This window comes from Motacilla alba, chromosome 13, assembly GCF_015832195.1.
Source record: "Motacilla alba alba isolate MOTALB_02 chromosome 13, Motacilla_alba_V1.0_pri, whole genome shotgun sequence".
Taxonomy (NCBI): Eukaryota; Metazoa; Chordata; class Aves; order Passeriformes; family Motacillidae; genus Motacilla; species Motacilla alba.
Window position 1 is genome coordinate 16,839,231 of NC_052028.1, and position 23,745 is coordinate 16,862,975.

The 23,745-nt window shown below is 61.6% G+C and overlaps 1 protein-coding gene across 1 annotated transcript in view; it reads left to right on the forward strand.

The window, feature by feature from the left end:
* PPARGC1B (PPARG coactivator 1 beta) overlaps positions 1 to 23,745 on the forward strand; it is a 46,603-nt gene that overhangs the window by 18,697 nt on the left and 4,161 nt on the right. The window contains exons 2-10 of the mRNA XM_038149944.1: positions 13,480 to 13,653; positions 16,342 to 16,554; positions 18,325 to 18,435; positions 19,085 to 20,159; positions 20,642 to 20,678; positions 21,040 to 21,104; positions 21,506 to 22,253; positions 22,766 to 22,841; positions 23,585 to 23,706. Coding sequence (XP_038005872.1) covers positions 13,480 to 13,653; positions 16,342 to 16,554; positions 18,325 to 18,435; positions 19,085 to 20,159; positions 20,642 to 20,678; positions 21,040 to 21,104; positions 21,506 to 22,253; positions 22,766 to 22,841; positions 23,585 to 23,706 — 2,621 coding nt within the window. The remainder of the gene's footprint in view (positions 1 to 13,479; positions 13,654 to 16,341; positions 16,555 to 18,324; positions 18,436 to 19,084; positions 20,160 to 20,641; positions 20,679 to 21,039; positions 21,105 to 21,505; positions 22,254 to 22,765; positions 22,842 to 23,584; positions 23,707 to 23,745) is intronic.

Below are 23,745 nucleotides of genomic sequence, written 5' to 3' on the forward strand. Positions count from 1 at the left end.
CAGGCTGCGCTTTCCTGGCATCCCAGAGTGCCAGGCTGCTACTGGCTCGGGAGCGAGGGGATTTGCATGAAGATTCCTGGTGCTCACATCTGGGATTTCCCCCGTGTGTTGCAATCTCAGAGGGTGTTGGGAAGAGATGCTGGCCACTGCTGGCTCCTCCTGGCCTGGGCAGGGTTTCTCCAGGCAAAGCCAAACACTGAGCCCTTGCCATGAGGTGTGAGTGTGGCAGAGACAGCTGGTGACAGGAATGTGACCAGCTCTGCCCAAGACTTCCTTTGTGGCTCACAGCACCAGGGTTTTTTCCTGCACCTTTCCTTCCGCAGGGTTCCTGCACCTCCCAGGGATGGGAAATGCCAACATGAGCACAGTGCTGGGTAAAACTCACCAGCAATGGGGCAAGCAGCCCCTTCCACTGCCTGCACAGCCCCACATCCCTGCTCCCAGCTGGGCACCACGGAAGCTGGGGCTGCCCCTGCATCCCTGGCAGTGCCCAAGGCCAGGCTGGATGGGGCTGGGAGCAGCCTGGCATAGGGAAGGTGTCCCTGCCCAGGGCAGGGGTGGAACAAGATCTTTAAGGTTCCCTCCCAATGCAAACCATTCCAGGATTCTCTGAAAGGTTCCCGACCTTCCCCGTGCCCGCCCGTGGTGCCAGCTGTGCCTCGGCAGTACAGGGACACTTGGGGACACCCCAAGGACACCCCACTGGCAGAGCTGGCACACAGCTGGGCTGGGGGAGAGCAGCACACGGTGCTGGGGGTCAGTGAGCCCCCCTGCCTGCCCCCCACATCCCGGGGCACCCCAGGGAGGGCCAGCCCCTCGCCCAGAGCAGGCGTGGCGTGTTCAGCGTGGGGACAGAGGCACCCGCAGAGCTTGGGCAGCTGCCCAGGGCACTGGCAGCCGTTTGGGAGGAGGAGGAGGAGGAGGAGGAAGGCACCTGACTGCCAGGCAGGAGTCCAACTAGTTGAAACAGCTCCCATTGTGGTTTGCATAACCCAGCCTGGCTCGGCCAGCTCTGGGTACACACGGTGTCACCTGGTCACAGGGCTGGGAGGCTGAGGGGCTGGGTGGGCAGGCTGGGGGGCTGCCTGTCTGGTGCCATGTCTGGTGCCATGCCCACCGTGCCCACCGTGCCCTGCTGTGAGGCTGGGAGGGCCAGGGCTGGCTGTTCTCCCCCAGCTGCAGCCCCAGCCGTGTCCCCTGTGGTGCCACACCGAGCACAGCCCCGGTGCTGCCTCCCTGCAGGACCCTCCAAGGTGACACTGCAGGCTGTGACAAGGGCTCCTGGCCACGTTCCCACATGGCAGCCCCTGCCAGGAAGGCAGCAGAGGGAGAGGGATGGATAAGAGCGAGGCAGGGCTGGGAGCTGGAGCTCTCACATGACTGGGGAGCTGCTGCCAGGCTCTGGGGCCATGCAGAGTGCACGAAGGTGGCACACCAAGCCAGGCCTGGGGAGCCTTAACCCCTGCCAGCCTGCACGGGGTTTCAGACCACCTGGGACGGGGCACTGCCAGGCTGGAGGTGGCTTCCCCCACCCCAGAGGGGACCCCTGGCTCTGATGGTCCCAGCCCAGGGGTGGCTGCTGGGTCAGGCCAGTTCCTGTCAGACCCAGAGCTCAGGGCTGGATTTCGGGCCAGCCTGCCCTGGGGTCTCTGGCTTTCTGTTGATCCCTGGATTAGCTGGGGTCAGAAACAGGGGGGGACAAGGCTTGGGGGCAGGCAAGCTCAGGGCAGGGTGGCACAGCACGTGGAGCAGTTAAAGGATCTGATTCCTTGTAAGAACTCGTGCTTGTGGGCTTCACCCTGACTGCTTTGGGAGGAGCAGAAGGGCCCCCAACTGCTTTGGGAGGAGGAGAGGAGCCCCCAACTGCTTTGGGAGGAGCAGAAGGGCCCCCAACTGGTTTGGGAGGAGGAGAGGAGCCCCTAAGTGGTTTGGGAGGAGGAGAGGAGCCCCCAACTGGTTTGGGAGGTGGAGAGGGGCCCCAGCTGCTGCTGCAGGGAGTGGCCAGACCCCTCCTCTCATGCCCTGTTGGAGCCTGCCTGGGGTTTTGGGGAGGGGAAAGGTGTGGTCCCTCCCAGGGGAGAATTTGGACTAGAACAAAGCTCTGTGGATGTGGGTTTGCATGTGCTCCTGAAGGAGCTTCTTGCCCTCATAGGGTTTTTCTATCTGGAGATCTTGGAGCCGTTTCTTTCCAGGGTGAGTCAGTTGTTTGCAGAGTAGGAAGCCCGAGGAAAGCAGGTTGGCAGCGCCAGCTCCAGGCCGTGGCTCCCAGAAATGCTTCCTGCAGAGCCAAAAAGCAGGGGCAGAGCCCAGCCCCGGGGCAGGTGGCCTGGCTGGGACAGCTGACAGTGCCCGGGTGCAGACCCGGACACAGCAAAGCCTTGTGCAGCCCCAGGAAATCCCCAGAGCAAACAGGCTGTGCTGCTGTGTGCCCAGCCTGCCCACAGGTGCTGCTCGGGGTTCTCACCTGAGCATCCACCTGGGAGCCTGTCCCTGCGTCCCCAGCCCTGCTGAGACCTGCTCTCCTCCCGCCTTTCCCACAGAACCGCGGTGCTGTCAGTACTGATAACCACGCCAGGGACTCCTGGTGCCCACCTGGAAAATACCCAGCTGGCAGCTCACCCCCTCCCCAGCAGCCTTCTGGGCACAGAGGTGACAGAGCAGAGGCACCAGGTGACCACACTGCGTGGTGACAGTCCCCTCTGGCCAGAACACCCCCAGAAAACGGGCAGTAAATTATTTAGGGGGAGCAGAGGGAGCCCCTGATTCAGGAGGAGAAGAGGAGGGGCTCGCCTCTTGCTGTCCCCAGGTGATGGGGACAGGGAGGTGCAGGGTGCCAGTTTTGTGCCGGGCAGAAGCAGGAGCTGGCACGGGCAGAGCAGCAGAGAGGGGTGGCCAGCAGTGAGGGGTGACCTGCAGTGCCACCCACCTGGCACGGCTGGGGCTTCCACCTGCACTGGGCACACCTGGGCAGGCTGGGCAGGGGGGAAAGGACAGATGTGAGTGGTTTGGAGGGTAGGGACACATCTGGGTGGTTTGGAGGGTAAGGACAGGTCTGGAAGGTAAGGACAGATGTGAGTGGCTTGGAGGGTAAGGACACATCTGGGTGGCTTGGAGGGTAAGGACACATCTGGAAGGTAAGGACAGATGTGAGTGGTTTGGAGTGTAAGGACAGATTGGAGAGATTTTGAGGGTAAGGACACATCTGGGTGGTTGAGAGTAAGGACACATCTGGGTGGTTGAGAGTAAGGACACATCTGGGTGGTTTGGAGGGTAAGGACACATCTGAGTGGTTTTCCCCCTTGCACAGGGGTCTGCATCCTCAGAGACCTCATTCATCCAGCTGAAAACTTCACTTTCACGTGGGAGCCGGGCACTGGGGGGGCTCCCACAGCCCCCCCTGGCAGGAGGGCCAGCTCAGCCCGTGTCCAGCAGGAGAAGGGCTCCTGGAGGGTCCCACTGAGGGCTGGTGCTGGCGGCCTGATCCCCAGCAGGGCAGGGCTGTCGCTGGGGCTGGGCCGGCTGTGAGGTCAGGCTAATGCAGGAAGATCCTCCTTGTGCCTTCTTAACCCCAGCTTGAACCTTCCCCGTCTCCTGCCTCGGCCTGATTAGCTCTAAGAGGCCGCTGGTGGCACCAGCAGCTCGGGCAGTGCCAGCCCACGGTGCCTGCCGTGCCAGGGGGCACCTGGAGCCCCTCAGAAGCAGGGCTGCTGCAGCAGGGTGGGCAGCAGCTGGGCTCTCCCCCTGCCCTGCTGCCACCTCCGTGCCAGGAGGGCTCCCAGCAGGGGACACCTTGTCCAGGCAGTCCCAGCTCCTCAGCGGAGCTTCAGCGAGCTGTGAAAAGGCTCCTGTGGCTTGGGGAGGTGAAGGATGTCCTGCAGGTGACGGGGACAGGGCTGGCAGGGGGTGACAGCGGGCTGGGGTGGCTGGCAGGCAGCAGGTGCTTGTCAGGTGTGAAAGGGGCAGGATGTGAGCTCAGCTCTGTGTCACACGGGGTGACAGCGGGATGTGCTGGGGATGGCAGCCCTTGCCCAGCGGGGCAGGGCCAGGCTGAGGCAGTGCAGGGATTGCCGGGCTGTGCCCGTGGCTCCTGGAAAGCCGAGGGCAGCTGTGGCAGCTGTGGCAGCGTGGGGGACACTGAGGCTGTGGGTAGGGAGCGGGGCCGTGGCTGGCCACGGTGGCACGAGGCAGTGATGTCCCCGTGGGCAGTGGCTCTGCCTGCCCCGAGTGCCACCGCAGCTCTGACTTGGCGGTGTGGCAGTGGAGGGACAGCTGGTGCTTCCAGCTGGGGTTTGCTCTTGGAGCTGGCCGGGAGGGGTGAAGAGCTGCCGGTGCCAGGGCGAGCAGTGCCCGTGGAGATGAGCCGTGCCACGGGAGGATGTTTGCGATGTGCTCTGGGCAGAAAGGGCCTCGTGGAGCCCTGTCAGCCTCTGAGCCGGGCACCAGAGCTCCCCGGGGCAGGGACAGGCCTGCTCCTCCTCACTGGGGTCCCTGTGCCCACGTCAGTCATGTGGCTGCTGGCTGCGGGGACATCACAAGAGGAAGCTCTGGAAATAATCACCCCCTCATGTTTTCCTTGCAAAAGGAGGGAGTTGCCACCGTGGGGAATTCTTGTGACCAGCAGAGCTGGCTAACAGTCAGCCCCTCAGTGAGTCAGGACTTGTCCCCTGTCCTGGCAGCCTGGCTCCCAGGGCTCTACAGCCCTGCCCTGGTGTGTCAGTGGAAGCCATCCCAAGGATGTCACTGTCTCAGTGCTCTGCTGGCCTCAGCCACAGTCCCCACTGCTCCCAGTCCCACGGGGCATCCTCTCAGGGCTGCAGGGCTTGTGCCACCTCTCACCCTGTCCTTGTCCCACACAGGCTGGATGAGACCTCACAGAAGGAGGTGAGGGGTGCTGGGGGAGCCCTGCCTGCCCCTTCTCCTTCTCCTTCTCCTTCTCCTTCTCCTTCTCCTTCTCCTTCTCCTTCTCTTCTTCTCTTTCTCCTTCTCTTCTCCTTCTCCTTCTCCTTCTCTTCTCCTTCTCTTTCTCCTTCTCTTTCTCCTTCTCTTCTCCTTTTTCTTCTCCCTCTCTTCTCCTTCTCTTTCTCCTTCTCCTTCTCTTTCTCCTTCTCTTCTCCTTCTCCTTCTCCTTCTCCTTCTCCTTCTCCTTCTCCTTCTCCTTCTCCTTCTCCTTCTCCTCCTCCTTCTCCTTCTCCTTCTCCTTCTCCTTCTCCTTCTCCTTCTCCTTCTCCTTCCCTGCTGCTGCTGCTGCCCCTGCTCCTGCCCTGCCTGTCCCCACGGCCAGGGGGTGGCATGGCAGGCTGGAGAGCTGGCAGCTGGTGGCACGTTTCAGTCCCCGCTGTGCTCTGTGCCCGGCTCAGCTCGTGCCAGCTGCTGTCCGTTGGTCCTGCCTTTGCTTTGGGGAGATAAAAAGGAATTTCCTAGAAAAGCCCAGCAGTGTTCACGGGGTCTGTGCCCTGCCTGGCCGATGCCATCGGGCGGTGACAGGGACGGGGCTGGCAGGCTGCAGGGACACAGACAGGGCTGTTCCCTGAGGTGGTGTTGAGAGAGGAGGTGTTCCTTGGGAACAGCCCGTTCCTGCTGTGGCTGCTCCGTGCACGGGGCACCACCTGCCCTTGCCTTGTGCCTGGCAGCACTGGGGGCTGCTCTTGGGTCTGTGAGGGCTGCTTTAGGGTCTGTAGGGGTGCCTTAGGGTCTGTAGGGGCTGCTTTCAGGCCTGTAGGGGTTTTTTAGGGCCTGTGGGTGCTGCTTTAGGGTCTGTAGGGGCTGCTTTAGGGCCTGTGGGTGCTGCTTTAGGGTCTGTAGGGGCTGCTTTAGGGTCTGTGGGTGCTGCTTTAGGGTCTGTAGGGGCTGCTTTCAGGCCTGTAGGGGTTCTTTAGGGTCTCCAGGGGCTGCTTTAGGGTCTGTGAGGGCTGCTTTAGGGTCTGTGGGTGCTGCTTTAGGGTCTGCAGGGACTGCTTTAGGGTCTGTGGGTGCTGCTTTAGGGTCTGTGAGGGCTGCTTTAGGGTCTGTGGAGGCTGCTTTAGGGTCTGTGGGTGCTGCTTTAGGGTCTGTGAGGGGTGCTTTAGGACTGTGGGTGCTGCTTTAGGGTCTGTGGGGGCTGCTTTAGGGTCTGTGGGGGCTGCTTTAGGGTCTGTGGGTGCTGCAGGGGCTCCCTGGTGGTGCTGCAGCCCTGGGCTGGTCCTGGAGCTCAGGCAGACCCAAAGTGGACTCTGTCATCTGGAGCCTGCAGAAATGAGCTGAGTGTGGTGTGAGCACGCAGCTCTGTGACCCGTGATAGACTTTGCTGTGCCCTTCTTCCTAAAGCTGACACACCTTTGTTTGAAGTGTTCCAGCAGAATGCTGTTTATCCAGGGCATTATTACCAGTATCTCAGGCTCCTTTTTTCTGTCCTGTGACTCAAGGACAGTTCAGTGCAATTTCTTCCATCTTTCCTGCATATCAAAGTTATCCTGGCAAGTTCATGTTTATTGTTTGTGGTTAATGTTTAATATTTCCCATTACTGGCATCTCCTGCTTGATCTTAATTACACCTCCTAATGTAAGACAAAAGTCAGGGGGTGAGACTGTGCTCAGCCTGGGGCTGGGGCTCAGAGCCTGGCACTGGGCACCCCTTTTTCCCACCCAGCACCTCCTTTTTCCACCCAGCACCCCCTTTTTCCCACCCAGCACCCCCTTTTTCCCACTCAGCACCCCTTTTTTCCCACCCAGCACCCCCTTTTCCCACCCATCACCCCCTTTTTCCCACCCAGCACCCCCTTTTCCCACCCAGCACCTCCTTTCCCTACTCAGCACCCCTTTTTTCCCACTCAGCACCCCTTTTTCCCACTCAGCACCCCCTTTTTTCCCACCCAGCACCCCTTTTTTCCCACTTAGCACCCCTTTTTCCCACCCAGCACCCCTTTTTTCCCCACCCAGCACCCCCTTTTCCCCACCCAGCACATCTCAGGCTGTGTTGGGAGGGCGGCTGCTCTGCGTGTGCCACTGAATCCCAGAATTATTTCGGTTGGAAAAGCCTCCTGAGGTCATCAGGGGCAACCTTTGAGTCCAGGCTCTGAGTCCAGGCTGTGTTGGCACAGCGTGCCCAGCCTGGGGCCCGGCAGCTCCCACGTGCTGCGCCCAGAGGGACCAGCAGGAGTTGGTTTGGGGTGGCTCGGGGGGCAGAAGGAGCTGCTGCTTGCTCAGTCCAGGTTTTAAATGAGGTTTTGCCTCTCGCCGGCTGGGCCGAATCGTTAAAACGGATTGGTAGAAAGTTAAAAAAAAAAAAAAGTAATTAAAAATTAACAGGGGGCAGAGGGCAAAATGCCTGGCAGGACAGAGAGGTGTCTCCTGCTCGGTGCAGCCTGGGAGGTTCCTGTGTGCCTTCCCCCCAGACCTGGGCAGGGATGAGGGACCTGCTCACTGCGGGTGCAGGCAGGGTCCCCTCACCTCCACGGACCCCTCGCCCTTCACTGTGGGGCTCTCAGGCTATAAATATTGGGGTGTCGAGGGGTGACAGGGCCAAGGCACAACCCGACACCACCTCTCCCTCATTCACGGTGACATTTTGTCAAATGCCACTGGGGAGGGGGGTTGCTTATCTGCTGGCACACACTCTGGTGACCTTCACGGCCCTGGCCAGGTGCCTCCTTGCTGTATTTACACTTATTTATAGCTGTCTCCTCCATTCCCACCTCTGCCCTCCTCCTTGGTGCTGCAGCCAGGCTGCCCACCCCACACATCCCCCATCCCTCTGGGCTGGCATGGAGCTGGCACGTCCTTGGGGATGGTGGGGGGCTGGCAGCACCTGCCCAGGTGCTGATGGGTGACCCCATGGGGACTGTGTCCCCTGGCTGGAGCTGTGGGGACTGCAGGGTGCACCCCTGGGCTTGCTCCCGGGGTGGGTGATGCCCCCAAAGCCTCCTCACTCTGCTCCTGGGGCAGCTCAGGAGGTGCTGGGGGTCTGCAGGCACCCGGCCCTGCCTGAAAGGGGGGTGGCTGTGCCCAGGGCTGCACCAGCCAGCCCAGTGTCACAGCAGCCAGCCAGTGTCACAGCAGCCAGCCCAGTGTCACACCAGCCAGCCCAGTGTCACAGCAGCCAGCCAGTGTCACAGCAGCCAGCCCAGTGTCACACCAGCCAGTGTCACAGCAGCCAGCCCAGTGCCACAGCAGCCAGTGCCACATCAGCCAGCCCAGTGTCACAGCAGCCCAGTATCACACCAGCCAGTGCCACAGCAGCCAGTGTCACACCAGCCAGCCCAGTGTCACACCAGCCAGTGTCACATCAGTCAGCTCAGTGTCACAGCAGCCAGTGCCACATCAGTCAGCTCAGTGTCACACCAGCCAGTGGCACATCAGTTAGCTCAGTGTCACAGCAGCCCAGTGTCACACTAGCCAGCCCAGTGCCACACCAGCTCAGTGCCACAGCAGCCAGTGCCACAGCAGCCAGCCCAGTGCTACACCAGCTCAGTGCCACAGCAGCCAGTGCCACAGCAGCCAGCCCAGTGCCACACCAGCCCAGTGTCACAGCAGCCCAGTGCCACAGCAGCCAGTGTCACAGCAGCCCAGTGTCACAGCAGCCAGTGTCACATCAGTCAGCTCAGTGCCACACCAGCCAGTGCCACACCAGCCAGTGTCACACCAGCCCAGTGTCACAGCAGCCAGTGCCACAGCAGCCCAGTGCCACAATAGCCAGTGTCACACCAGCCAGTGTCACACCAGCCCAGTGCCACCGCAGCCGGTGCCACAGCAGCCAGTGTCACATCAGTCAGCCAGTGCCACAGCAGCCAGTGCTACAGCAGCCAGTGCCACAGCAGCCCAGTGCCACAATAGCCAGTGTCACAGCAGCCAGTGTCACATCAGTCAGCTCAGTGCCACATCAGCCAGTGTCACACCAGCCAGTGCCACAGCAGCCAGTGTCACACCAGCTCAGTGCCACAGCAGCCAGTGTCACACCAGCCCAGTGTCACACCAGCTCAGTGCCACAGCAGCCAGTGTCACAGCAGCCAGCCCAGTGTCACACCAGCTCAGTGCCACAGCAGCCAGTGTCACATGAGTCAGCCGGTGCCACAGCAGCCAGTGCCACAGCAGCCAGCCCCGCGGCAGCAGCCCGTGGGAGCCCGTCCAGGAGCACCCCGCAGTCTCCCTGCAGGGCTGTAATCCCCGTTTGAGGCAGTCTGTGATCACGGATTTCCCTGATAAGCCCAGACGACTCTGCCAAACCCCTGCCCGAGGATTTTCTTTCCTTTTTCGAGTTCTGCTGAGGGTGAGGAGGGAGAGGCAGCCGAGCAGGGCTGGTGGGAGCAGCCCTTGGGGCTCTCAGCGTTCCTCCCCTGCTGCCGCTGTGGTGCCAGCCTGAGCGCTGCTGCCTGGCCTGGGGCACTGCAGTTGGATGTGGATTTATCCCTTCATGCCCTGGGCAGGCTGGTGGCTGTGCAGGGACGAGCTGAGTCACCGTTTGCTCCCCAGTGAGGAGTGGGCTGCTGTCCCTGGCTGCTCCCCTTGGCCCCTCCGAGGTGCTGCCTCTTTCCTTCCTTCTTTCCATGGCACGGGAGTGACAGGGCCACTGCAGGGCACCCTGGGGCCGTGCAGGCAGGGCAGGATGAGGCTGCTGCAGGGTGCTGCCCCTGTGTGTTTCTATAGGACACGAAATGATGACACCTATACTGTTATTCTCAAGGTGAATAAAAAGAAGGAAGTTTTTATTTTTTCACCCTAACATTTATAGTTACAGTGACAGTGGATTGGAGGGTGACAGAGTTACCTCTCCAATGACACTGGGCGAATTAACAGTCCATCAAATCTCTCCTCCTCCATAAAAAAATGTGAAACAATAAGTTATTTACAAAATTGTGCGTTAAAAAAAAAATCGTTACAGAAATGCAAACATCAAAAAGTTTAGTAAGATCTTACAAAATCAAAGTGGCACCCGTGCAGGCTGGCTGAGCAGCAGCCCCTGTGTGCCATCCCTCCTGTGCCCGCAGCCCACGGCAGAATTCTTGGCCGTGACTTCAAGGGGTTGGAGCCAGGGGTTCTGCAGATAAGGGTGGCTGCTGGCAGTGCTGGAGTGAGACAGAGGAGAGCACCTGCAGGTCTCCGTGTCACGGTCACTGCGCCGTCCCCAGCTCCTGAGGCAGAGCAGACAATGAGCTGAGCCCTTGCTTGCCCTGGTTCAGGTCGCCGTTCCCTGCCGGCGGGGCTGCTCCTGCTCTCCCTGGGCTCGTGGATCAGTGGCCCCAGCCAGCCTCTCCAGTCCTGCTGCCTGCTGGGGTTTCGTCTGGGGAGCCCAGGTTGACACTGGAAAAGAGGAAAACATTTCCTGTCCCGTTAATCCAGTGTTTGAATTCGAGCTGGGCTTGGGGAGGAGCCTGTGTCTCTTCAGAGATAAGGCCTCCCGTGCCAGAGTTCACACTGCCCCAAAGCAGGAGCACTGAAAGGGACATGTCCCACCTGCTGTCCCCAGGCTGCCAGAGCCAGCACTCAGCTGGGACATCATTGCATGTGGCTCCAGCCAGTGGCTGCAGGTCCAGCCCAGGACATGTCCCCAGAGCTTCTGGGGCCACCAGAGACAGTGGCCTGCATCGAACACCCTCCCAGTCGGGCAGGGAGATGGATCCAGCCCTGTGCCAGCTCCTCGTGCTGCCGCTGCCCTGGGAGGACAGGCTGGGGACATTGCAAGGGGACGGGCAGTGGGAGCGGCGATTGCAGCCCCAGAGCACCCAGGGGACAGAGGGATGCTGAGCGAGGGGACAGCAGGAGCTCTCTGCCTGGAGCAGGGACTGATCAGGCGCTGGCAGCAGCTCTCTGGTGGCAGCCTTGCTGCAGCACACCCGGCCCAGGTGTCTGGGCTGGAGGATGCCTCCCAGCCTCTGAGCGTGTCTCCATGGGTGTTTGCTGGCTGCACACCAAGAACCCATGGCTGATCTTCCTACAAAGTCCCGAGTAAAATTAGAACAAAAGTTCACTCCTCTCCCAAGGCAGCAGGAAGTGCAGAGGGTGGGAAAAGGGAGAGTCGGAGCAGATGAGGTCCCGTGCCCACAGGCAGTGTCCCCGTCGCTGCTGCCACCCCCGAGCCGGGCAGGGGGCTGGCCCCTGGCCCCTTCCCCAGCCCTGTGGCCAGCCCGCAGGGGCTCAGGGCCGTGGTTCTGAGCTGGCAGCGGGGGGTTCCCTCTGGAGCCCCGGGTCCTTGGTGGCTGGGCTGGGTAAGTGACGCTGCCCAGCAGAGGGGACTGGCTGGGGCTGGGGTGCCCATCCAGGTGGCACTGTGGGTGACCCCACCAAGAAAATCCTGTCCCCGTGTTTTTCAAGGAGGAGAGGAGGAGGCTCCACGCAGACAGAGCTGAGTGTTGGGCATCCCTGAGCCGTGGGGGGCGGGAAGCTGGGAGCGTCCCCAGCGTGGCAGTGGCAGTGGCAGTGGCAGTGGCAGCAGTGGCAGTGGCAGGGCAGTCCTGCCCTGCGGTGCCCAGAGAAGGCAGCTCAGCAGCGTTGGATTGCAGGAGTTTATTTTTACCCAGCCCCGTTGCCAACGGGGACATGTCACATCTGTGGAGTTGATCAAAAGACATCCCGAGCACTGGTGTCAGCTGCTCCTTGTGATCTCAGCACCAGGATCTTTTCCCTGGTGGCATATCAAAAGGAGCAGGAGAATTTGGCTGCTCTGCTATTTTTAATTGCACGCACACACGCGCACACAGACACACGTATATCTGTGTATGTATGGCTCGGCTAAAAATAACAGCCTTTGCCTGTGTTCCCATGGGAAGATCTGGGGAGAAGGGGGAGACAAAGTTGTCACAAGACTTTTTCTGGAGCAGGCACTAGAGCAGGGACAGGAAGGCAGGGACGAGCCACAGCAGGTAAGGGACACATCTGAAAGGCCAAAGGACACCTGATCCCAGAGCAGGCCCTGAGCAGAGGGACAGAACAAGGGGAAAGGCAGCATCTGTGTCCCCCGGAGCTGGCAGTGGGGACTGCTGACCTGCTGCATGTGCTCTGACACCTGGGAACAAAGGTTTCTGCAGGGCAGGTTAGAAAATCCCCATCCCTGGGGCCCCAGTGAGGAGGCCCAGCTCCCAGAGCCCTCAGGGGTGCCCGATACTCTTTGTGGCACCACACCTGTGGTATCTACCTGATACACGTCCCTCCAGCACAGAGGTGAAGGGAGGCTGCTGGGAGAGCACCCCCAGAGCTTCGTGTGGGGCAGCAGCAGCAGCCCCCTGCATCCCCCAGCCCCACTGCAGCCCCTGGGCATGGCTGGGCCACGGCACTGCCTCACCATCAGGCCATAAATCCACTCTCCCTGCCCTTGCTGTGCCCTCCGAGGTGCTCTCCCTGTTTTCCAGCTCCCCTGGGATGGGGAGGCAGGTGAGAACTGCAGAAAGGGAGTGAGTGTGTGCACGGGAGTGTCCTTTGGAGTGTCCTGAATGTGGTGGGGAGCGTGGCAGACAGGCTCCTCAGCCTGGGGGAACACAGCCAGTAATCCCAGATTATCCCAATTTGAAAAACAAAAAAAAAAAAAAGAGAAGAGAAAGAGAGAAAAGCTGTCTTTTCCATTCCTGCAGCTGGGTTTGAAATCCCTTTTCCTTCCCACTGAGTGATGGAGGAGACCCTTCCAGGGTGCTTCAGGAGGAGGGGCCCCCACGCTCCCCTGCAGCCTCTCTCACGTGCTCAGATGTTTGCCTGCTCCAAAATCCATTTGCTCTGTAAATAAACTTGCTTCCCTCGCTGCCAGAAGCCTCCCCTTGGGCAGGCAGTGCTGCGAGGAGTCTCACCAGACCTTTTCCCTGTGTTTTAGCCTGGCCACCGAGGCAGAGCCCGGCACGGTCCAAATGCCAGGGCAGGTGCTGTGCCAGCCCCGGCTCCCTCGGGCACTGGGTGCAGCTCTGGGGTTTCAGGCCCCAGTGGGGCAGGTGCCAGCTCCTTGCTGTGCTTCAATGGAGATTTTTTTAGCTCACATCACCCCGAGTGCTCTCAGACATCCATTCATCTCCACGCTGTCCCCTCACCCTGCAGGGAGCAGGCTCTGGGTGGCCTCGGTGGCGCTTTGGGATCTGCAGCTTCCCCAGGGGTGTCCTGAGTGCTCCAGGGCCGTGTGGGGGGACAGGGGGAGCACCAGCTGTGAGGCTGGCTGTCCCAGGTCTCCTGTGCTGATCCCCAGGCCACCACTGGATGTCCCTTTTAGGGCACCAAGGGCAGGAATTGCCCCAGCCATGGCTGTGCTGTGCCCTGACCATCTGGTCACTGGGGGGGATGAGGCTCTTCCCATGCAGCTCCTGCTGTTCCCAGCTGGGACACAGCTGTGGGGCTGCTGCAGTGACCAGTGCCAGGCTGAGTGGGTGGAAAGGTGCCCACCACGGCCTGCCAGTGCCTGGAGCCATGTGGGAAGAGGGGCTGGAGCGGGGCTGGGAGCACGGGGGGTGGATCACGGGGTGCCGGGGGGGGATGCAGCTGTGCTCACTGCCTGCTCCCCTGGGCTCAGCCGTTTCTCTCCTCTCCTGTGCGCAGTATGAGGTGTCTGGAGAGGAGCACCTCTACTCCGACTTCCCCGAGATCGATCTGTCCCAGCTGGACGCCGGAGACCTGGACTCAGCCGGCTGCTTCAGCGAGCTGCAGTGGGGCGGGGAGCACTCGGAGACCGACTCCAGCCAGTACAGCACCGACGACTCCGAGCTCTTCCAGGTACCCCCACCCCCCCAGGATGGAGGCCAGGTACCCCCATCCCCCCAGGATGGAAGCCAGGTGCCCCCATCCCCCCCAGGATGAAGGCCAGGTGCCCCCATCCCCCCAGGATGGAGGCCAGGTGCCCCCATCCCCCCAGGATGGAAGCCAGGTGCCCCCATCCCCCCAGATGGAGGCCAGGTGCCCCCATCCCCCCCAAGATGGAAGCCAGGTGCCCCCATCCCCCCAGGATAAAGGCCAGGTGCCCCCATCCCCCCAGGATGAAGGCCAGGTACCCCCACCCCCCCAGGATGAAGGCCAGGTGCCCCCATCCCCCCAGGATGGAAGCCAGGTACCCCCACCCCCCCAGGATGAAGGCCAGGTGCCCCCATCCCCCCCCAGGATGGAGGCCAGGTACCCCCATCCCCCCAGGATGGAAGCCAGGTGCCCCCATCCCCCCGGGATGGAGGCAGGGGGACAGGGAGGCTGGCAGGAGGGAACACACACGACTATTAATATCTCCTCCCCAGCTGATTAGTGCTCCATTAATTTGTGCACCGGCTCTAAATGGGGCAAGCGGAGTAGGGCTAATGAGGAGGAGGAGGCTGCTGCTGCTGAGGCAGCCCTCCTGTGCTGGATTATTCACTGGAATTGCAGCCGGGGTGCAGCGTGTCCTGTTCCATTCCTGGAATGCCAGGGCGGCAGTGCGGGGGTCTCAGCACTGGAAAAATTCCCTTCCCAGGAGCTGGAGGCAGCCCCTTCACCCTGTTCCTTCTCAGGAGGCAGCCCCTTCCCCTGTTCCTTCTCAGGAGCAGCCCCTTCCCCTGTTCCTTCTCAGGAGCAGCCCCTTCCCCTGGTCCTTCTCAGGAGCAGCCCCTTCACCCTGTTCCTTCTCAGGAGCAGCCCCTTCCTCTGTTTTGGCAGCCCCTCTGTCCCTGGGGTCCCTGTGTTCCTCTCCTCAGCCCTGGGCTGGCGCAGAGCTGGGGCAGGGGATGCTCCTGGGCACAGGCAGGACTGCTCCATGTCCCTCTGCTCCTGTCTCACCTCCCGGAGCTGTGAGGACAGGGCAGGGCTGTGGGCACAGCACAGAGCAGGGAGATGCAGAGGGGACGGGCACAGAGCAGGCTGGGCAGCCCCCTGGCCCTGCCCAAAGCTCGTGCCGTGCCCTGGATGTGCCTGTCCTCGGGGCTGGGGTCTCTGTGCCCTCCTGAGCAGCACCCAGGCCTTTCCTCCCTTGCACAAGGAGGCTGTGACCCACTGGTGCCAGCTAATCACCAACCCTGGGTTACATTTTGGGAGGAGGAGGATTTCTGTTTAAACAAGGAGATGAAAAAAAAAAGCCTCAATATTTTCTAACCTGCCCATAATAACAACAGCCCTCTGGCTTTTCTGCTGGGCTGATGCTGTGCTTGAAAATGGTCCAGTCCAGCTGAGGGACCTTCATCACGAGATGCATATTTTCCGTGAACTTCCTGGGGAAAAGATAAACAGAAAAGAAATGCAAAAGCCAGGCCGATGAGGAGCAGTGGAGTATGATGAAATGTATCCCACTGAACTTGTATGCACGGCAATCTCGTGCCAATAACAGGAGGAAAAGAATCTCAGCCAAAAATGGAGCATCCTGCTGCCTTTCCCTGGAGCCTGCTCTAGTAACTGCGAGCAAGGTTAGGGCATGGAACAAAAGATGTTTAATTTTCAAACAAGAGGAGAGAAACACAGGAGGCTGTGTGCAGGGAGCAGTCCTGCCTGCGAGCCTGACTTTACCCCCGTGCTAATTTTATCACTGATGGTAGCCTGCCTCTCCTTGGACATGGTTTACATTCAGATTGTGATGGAGGAGGACCAAAAAGAAAGAGCTGCTGGCTCACTCCAGCCATTCCTCAGCTTCTGCATCCTCTTCTGGGCTTCAGCGCTGTATTGTCAGACTGGGAGGAACTCGTGGGGCTGGGTGGGCACTGGGGAAGCTGGGGGTGCACCAGCAAAGCCAAAGCCCAGGCTTTGGAGGGACCTGAGCCAAGCTGGAGCAGAGGGCAGGGAGGAGGCAGGAGCAGCTCCTGGCCCTGCCTGGCCCGGGGTGAGATGGGCTTTGCACTACAGCTCCCCTGACCCAGCGTTCGGGTGAGCAGCATGACCTGGGGGTGCTGATGGGAGATTTGGGAGTGACTGGGGCTGTGCAGGATCTCTCACAGAGCACTGGGTGCACCAGCTTTAAGTGTGAGGGCTGAGAGCCCCTGAGCAGCTGGGGGTGCCTGTGTTTGGGGGCTCTCAGTGAACACAGAACTCAGGGTGGTTGTTGTCACAAGCTGTGGCATCGGGCCAGTGGTGCAGCCCGGGCAGAGCCTCCCCTGTGCCCTCCTGGGAGGCTGTGCCCTCTTGTCCACTGGGCAGCCCTGGCTGAGCTCGCAGCCCTCGCACTTGCAGAGTCAGGAGGATGTGGGCCAGGAGCTTTCTCCTGACGGATCCTTTATCTGCTGCTGTTTGCCTCACGGTGGGGTGGAGGGGCTGTGGGGAGGGAAGATGCTCTGATTCATTCTCGTCCTGCTGGGGTGCAGCTGGACAGACAGACGCTCCTCTCACAGGTCTCACAGTGGGGCCACTGGGAAGTGTGGGAGCTGGTGTGGCTCTGCTGGTCCCTGTCCCCTCTCCAGCATCCCGGGGACCCTCTGCCCAGCCTAACCCCCCCTTTTTTTCTCTGCCTGCTCCTTTCAGATAATAGACAGCGAGAACGAAGCGCTGCTGGCAGCCCTCACCGAGACTTTGGATGATATACAGGGAGATGACATGGGCCTGGCTGCCTTCCGAACTATGGAAGAGGGGGACACGCTCAACCCTGCCACCACCTCACCTGCCCCCTCCCCCAAACCCACCGCCCCGGTCACGGGGGGGCCGCCCCCGGCCCCCGAGGGTGATGAGCTGTCTCTAGTAAGAACCCACTTCCTACTGTTTAAGGTGGATTTGGATGAGCCCCAGATAAGCCGGCTGCATGGGTATGATAGGAAGCCAAGGTCTGAATTTTTTCATTCTAGGCTTAAAACTCTCTTTAACCGTCAATACCAAAGCATATACTTGTATTGTATACGTATACATGTTCTGCATCATTGCTGTCACCTCCATCACCATCCTCACGGGAACCAGCTGTGTGTATACAAATTATCTCTGGACGGGGTGGGGGCGGGTGGCAGAGGGCTGGGGGCTGCTTTGGCACACCCACACCTGCTTTTAACCCCACGTGCAGGTGTGGGGCTGCCCGGGGCTCTCCCTGGCTCGTCCCAGCCCCGTGCCCCACGGGCAGTGGTGGCTTTTCCCCCTGGCTCTGCCCTGGGCTGAGCTCCCTGCTGTCACAAGAGGGGCTTGCCTGAGTGTCAGCCCCTGCCCTCGGCTTTCCTGGGAGGGTTTGACCCTCCCTGTGCCTTCCACCAAAGCCCCTCAGGGGCTGTGTGGCCTCCAGTCCCTCCAGATTGGGTGGCTGGAGCATTCCTCTTGGTTCCCTGCAGTACTGGGGCTCCAGCCCCGCTCCCCTTCCTGGCCAGGATGGACCGGGAGCGTTTCCTGCCATGCCTGGGAGGTTCCCTGGGACAGGACACCCGGCCTGCTCCCTCCTGCCGCTCCCAGTGTCCCCCAGAGCCCCCAGCCCGGTCCCGGGGTGTCCCCAAAAGCCCAGCGAAGGGGAGGAGTGACATCCAGTGGTGACAGCGTGCATTTCCACCGCCCACGCCCCGCGCAGGGGTATATATCACACATGACCTGTATGTGTATATATAGGATGTATACGTTGCAGGGGCGGGGGGGGAACGGGAGCTGGGCGCTTCCACCCACAGGAGCCTCTCTCCTAAAGCTGCGGGTGCCCCGGCTGGCATTTCCTGGCAGACCCTGACCCGGGCACCCCTTTTCTATCAGTCCCTGAGCCCCCAGATCTGTCTCCTGCAGTCCCCGGTGCCTACGCAGTCGTCTTGCTGTTGAGCTGTTGTCGCCTCCGGTTGTTAGCGCCACATGGGCACAATCTCAAACGTTGCTGCTGGGTGTGGGGTCTGGGGTTTTTTTTTCCCTCCCCCTGGCCAAATTGGCGTTGAGTAGAAGGAGAACGTGCTGACCCTGCCATCAGAAGGGGTGGCACTGCGGGTGAGCTGGGGAGAGCCCCGCTCCCAGCGCCCGTGGCTGTGACGCGGTGCTGGGGCAGATCCTGACAGATCCCACAGGGACGTGCATCTCCAAAGAGCCTTGGAAGCTCGTCAATGAGTCCAGACCCTCTCTGGATGTTTTGGCTAAATGAGCCCCACACGGGGACTCAGCGAGCTGTCCCAACCCATCGCTCACACCAGCATAAAGCCTCTGTCACCTCAGGGCAGAAGATGGAGTGAGAAAGATGGAGTTGGGATGCCACGGCAGCTCCTGTGTGTCTGACCCGAGTGGGGTTGTCCCTGGGAAGTAAATTCCCTCCTGCACACTGCCCCAACCTGCCTGGGGGTCTGTGGGGACAGCCCTGACCCCCACAGGGCTGCACACAGCCAGGCACCTGCCCCACAGCCCCGTGGGGTGGGAACTGCTAACCCTAACCCTCCCTGCCTGATATTTTTTTTGCCCCGTTTTTGGGTCGGATGCTCGGGGATGGGCGTGCTCACACGTGAGCCAAGGGGCGTTTTCTCCTGTCCTCGCTGCGATGCCGACTCCTTCTCTTGCCCCTTCTCTTTGCAGCTGAAGAAGCTGCTCCTGTCTCCGTCGCCTCCGAGCTGCGAGGCCCAGCGGGACGGGAGCGCCCGGCGCCCGGGGACCCCAAAGTCCCGGCCCCCACGGCCCTGCACTAAGGTACTTCCTCGAGCCCCTGCAGCACCCACCTCCTGGCCCAAAGGATGGTGTTGGGGAGTGTGAGCAGCCTCTGGGCCGGGCGAGGCGTTGGGAACAGGCAGGGACTGTCACCCGCAGTGCTCCCATCCCTGTCTGATGCAGTCTGGGCTCTGCAAAACTTTAGCCTTTGTGCTGTGCTGAGAAGCACCTTGATCTCACTTGAACCCGAGGGGGTTTGGCCTCTCCCAGCTTCCCTGAGCAGTTTGTGAAAGCCCCATGTGCTCCATCCCTGGTCACCCCCTTGCCCCCCTCCCTGACTCTCAGCCCAAGCCAAGGCCTTGGCCAGGAGTCGCTGCCTGTGGTACTGCAGAGCCCTCCCCAGCACTTGAGCTGATGTGAAAGCCGGCAGAAGGTGCCACCAGAGATCCTCCTGCTCTGCTAATGGCAGTTGTGCGGTGCATTAGGCCTGGCCAATTAGGCTGTGTGGGAAGAGCAGCAGATCCCTGCTGGGCACAAGGAGCGTCCCTGCCTGCAGGAGGGGCAGCCCTCGGGGCTGACCCAGGGAGGTCGGGGTGCTGGTGACCCAGAACCGGGGGTGTGAGGGTGTGGGGTGGCTCTGCCAGCCTCCCCCCAGGCTCAGGGCTGACTTTCTCCTCTCTCCTCTCGGAAGGTGGAGGGTCCCCGGGACAGGAGGGCGAGCGCCCCGCAGGCACAGAGCCGCAGCTGCACGGAGCTGCACCGGCACCTCACCTCCAGCACCTCCTGCTCCCAGACCAAAGCCCCCCAGGCACCCGAGGAGTGCCCCGGCAGCGGCCACCACCCGTCCCCGGGCGGCTGCGCCCACCACGAGGACGACAGCGACTCCAGCGAGGACTCGCTGAGCTCCGGCGACTCGGCGGCCGCCCTGTCCTCGGCGGAGGATGGCCCGGGCAGCCAATTCTCCTGCGAGGGGGAGCTGCACTCGGTGGTGGAGCTGATCCGCTACATGCACACCTACTGCCTGCCCCCTCGCAAGCTGCCCGCCCGCGACCCCGCCGACAGCAGGCCCCAGCCCTGCGGCAGCCCCTTCAAGAGAGCCAGACCGGACTGTGCCCCCGGACAGAGCCGGCCGGGCTGCGCCTGGCAGGCGGCCGGCAGCTGCAAGAAGCCCGGAGCGTCCTTCTCCATCCTGAAGGAGCTGCTGGCGCGGGACCTGCTGTGCGATGTCAGCAAGCCGTACCGCCTGGGAAAGCCCGTGTACGCCGCCCTGGCGCGGCCGCCCGGCTCCTGCTCCCCCGTGCCGCCCGACGGGGAGGATGCCAGCGGGACCTGCCCGTCCAGAGCGAGAGCAGCGGCGGCAGAGAGGGCCGAGCCCCAGCAGAGCCCCGAGGTGGAGGCGCCGCGGGAGCTGGGGGCCCTGGAGGACGATGGCGGGAGGCAGGAGGGCACCGCGGGCGCGGGGAAGGCGGCCCGCAGGCAGGACAGCGCCGTGTACGCCGTGCGCCGCTCCAAGAGACTCAACCCCGAGCTCGGGCACTGGCTCTCCTTCCTCGAGGAGCCCCACGCCGAGCCCTCCGTGCCCATGGGCTGCAGGGAGGCCGCGCCGTGCCCGGTGCTGGAGGGCTTCTCTGCCGAGGAGCCGGCGGCCGAAGTGGAGGTGGGGGGCACGGCCCCATCGGCGGAGCCCCAGCCCCTCTGCCTGGGCTCCCTAGGGGATGGAGAGGTGGCCACTGAGAGCCGGCGCTGTGCCCTCCTGGAGCAGACAGGTGAGGGCCTTGGGGACTCTTGTTGCTCTGCTCACTGTGCCCGTGCTGCCCGTGCCATCCCTGCCGGGGGCGAGTGATGCTGGCCGGGTGCTGGGCACTCAGCTGGCAGCAGAGCTGTGAGCAGCCCCCCGTGCTGCCTGGCTGCGGGGTCCCGTGCACGGGCAGCTGGAGGTCTCTTCTCTTTTGGCGCGCTTTTTCAATCCATGGGCATCTTCTGCCTCAGTTTCCCCACGGCTGTAATGAGGTGGAGGAGTTGGTGTGGCCATAACCCAGCGAGGACCAGGTTGCCCCATCCCTCCAGGTTTTTCCCTGTGGGTTCTCCCTGGGTTTGGGTTCTGGGGTTCAGCTGCAGCGGTGCCCCAAAACCCCAGCAAGTTGCAAGTGCAGGAATGGCTCAGCCCTGGCAGCGTGAACCGTCCCTCTCAGGTGGGCACTGCAGGGGAACAGCTCCACTGGTAACCTGCTTCTCTCCTGCCTTTCAGAAACACCCAGGTGTCTCACGCTGTCCTTGGCACAAACGTAAGTGCAGGTGGGGCTGAATGAACCAGTCTGGGGCTGGAAACTGCCTGGGGTTGTGTGGCTGGGCAGGGCCTCTGCAGCCAGCACAGGGAGCTGTGTTTGCAGAGCACAGGGAGCTGCACTACTGGCCCGGCTCTGTGGGGAGCCACAGGGTGCAAGGAGCTGGGAGAGTCCCGTGCCCAGGGCAGGGCATTTTCTGTGTGTCCTGGGGCTGCTCACCCCACTGCCCTTGTGGGGTTACTCTGTCAGGCACCAGCCACAGTGGGAGGGTTCACTTGTGGGAAATATTTTCTCAGCTTGCTTTTGGGTTTTGGGGCTGTGGTTCACCTAAACACTTTCCTGGTTTTCTGCTCTTCTCCAGTGACCCATCCTTTGGGAAGAGAAACTTTGAGCCAATGCTGACCGTGGAGCTGTGTGGGACAGCAGGTAGGACATGCTTTGAATTCACGAGTTTGGTAGAAACGTACTCTAGGAGGGAGCTCATTTACCCTCCATTCTGCCTGGAGGCATCAGTTCCAGCCCACCCAGCCAAGGGGACACCTTCATCCCCTTCACACCGCAGACACAGGAGACTGCTGTGCCCTGCCACACCCGAGCACCAGGAGCAGCTCAGGGGAATGCGTTCGGGGTGGGAGGAGATGTTCAGGGGGGCCCTGCATGAGCCAGGAGGGAAGGGAGAGTCCTCTGGTCCCTACTGGGATCAAGGCATCCTTCTTGTTCCCCCAGGTGCCGCTGGATGAGGCTGTGGGGGCAGCCCAGGACTGGGGTGGGGCAGGGCAGGCCGGAGGGGGCAGAGCTGACTCCTGCCCTTTGTTTGGGGGGTCCAGGTCTCACGCCGCCCACCACTCCGCCATATAAACCCGCCGAGGAGGACCTGTACAAGCCAGACATCCCCCAGGAGGCAGGGAAGGAGGAGGGGATGGCCCCCAGCCCCGGGGACGTGGCAGCCTCGAGGAAGGCCCCCAGGAAGCACCCGGAGAGGACGGAGCTGTTCGCCCACCTGAGCCGGGCGCGCCCGCTCCCCGAGCAGCAGGGCTTGCTCAAGCGGCCCTTCTCCCGCTCCTTCGGGGACCACGACTACTGCCAGGTGCTGAAACCCGAGCCTGCCCTGCAGAGGAAGGTGCTCAAGTCGTGGGAGCCCCCGAGCCAGGTGGAGACGGAGCACAAGAGGAGGGTCCCGGCCGCCCACTACCAGGGGCTGGAGCTCGGCAAGGACACGGGCACTGAGATGCTCTGGAAGGACGGCGTCAAGCAGCTGAGAGACCAGGAGATCAGAGCCAGCTTAACAAAGCACTTTGGCTTTCTGGACAGTGCCCTGGACGACGAGGACATGGTCTTCTGCAAGACCCCCGAGTACGACACCGTCTTTGAGGACAGCTGCAGTGAGAGCGGCTCCCCCGTGGAGGAGGATGAGGAGGAAGAGGAGGAGGAAGAGGAGGAGCACGGCGACACCGAGCTGTGCCTGAGGAGAAGCGCCCTTTCCAGGAGCAGTTTGCATTACTGCTCCCGGAGCAGGTCCAGCTCGGGCTCCTCGTGCTGCCGGTCGCGGTCACCTGCCAGCAGACGCGCCTTCAGGTACGGGGACACGGGGACGTTGGTGCTGGTTTTGTCCTCTGAATTTTCAGCATGGTGTGGGGCACCCCCAGTGCTCTCTGCTCCGCTGGGCCAAGTAGTGAAGATGCTAATTAGTGAAAGAAAAACTGTGAAAATAATTGGTGCTGCAAGTAGTAAAGATGCTAATTAATGAAAGAAAAACCAAGAAAATAACTGGTGCTGCATCAGCCACTGCTGCGAGTGTCAGCCATGGCCTGAGGAAGCAGTGGCAGAGTGAAGCAGCCAGGGGGTTCCATGGGTGGCAGGGCATGAGCAGGACCCAGGCCTGGGAAGGGGCAGGTGCTGGCTGGGGACACCCTGGCATCTACGAGAGAAAACTTTGAGGTGTCCTTTCCAGTGAGTCCAGACCCCAGTCTCTCCTTGGGGCTCTGAGTGCCCACCCACTCCTGTGGGTGTCTCAGCTTCTCCCTGATGTTTGAAGCTTTCCCAGCAGCTCCCCCAGCCCCGGGCTCACCTCCTGTCCCTCCTTGCAGGTGTGAGAACGGCGAGCAGTGTCAGGGTGGCAGCGGGCAGCGGGGCCAGCTGAAGAAGAGACGGGAAAAGGCCATCGTAAGTGAGGGGGCACCCCACGGGGACACAGCAGGCGCAGCCCTCGGCACATCTCCTGCTCCAAAAAGCAGCAGTGGAGCCCATTAGCCCTGGCTTCAGCATCCCTTGGTGCGAGGCCAGTGTTAAACAAGGACAGGGGGTGGTGGGGGGAGGAGAACCCAACGTGCAGCAGGCGCCGCCAGCGATTGGCAACACACGGAGTCCTTGGCACAGGGATGCCCAGAGCCTCCCACGCTGGTGCCTCAGTGCACTTGGCACTGGCAGTTTGTGGGGTGAACTGGGGAATCCCTGATGTCACAGGTACGGCCCTGCTGCATCCTGGTGCACCAGGAGCCTGTGGGCACGTGGTGGGAGCTGGGAGAGGAGTGGGCACGGGGGAGAGTAAATTGGGGCTCCCTGCTGCTGTGCACACGCACTCTCGCACTCACACATGCTGCTTTGGCACTTTCTCCTGCAATGCAATTGGATTTTGCCCCTGGCAATTCTCAGGAATATATCCCACATTTGCCAGGAGAAGCTGCAAGAATGCAGGAGAATTTTAAAGGAGGAAAGGGGGCAGTGGCTGCTCCAGCCTGGTTATGGCTGTCCTGGGGGTGACACTGTGACCTGGCTCCAGATCCTGGAGATGTCAGGCTGTGTCCATGGCAGTGCTTCCCAGTGCTGGCTGCAGGGGCTCCTCCACAGCCCAGCAGCAGCACAGAGGTGCAGGGTCCAGGCCTGAAAGCTCTTGGTTGCTTTGGCAGGGGGAAGGCCGGGTGGTGTACATCAGAAACCTCTCCAGCAGCATGAGCTCCAGCGAGCTGAAGAAACGCTTCGAGGTGTTTGGTGAAATCGTGGAGTGTCAGGTCCTGACCAGGACTAACAGGTGGGTGGGCAGTGAGCTGTGGCCCAGGGCTCCAGCAGC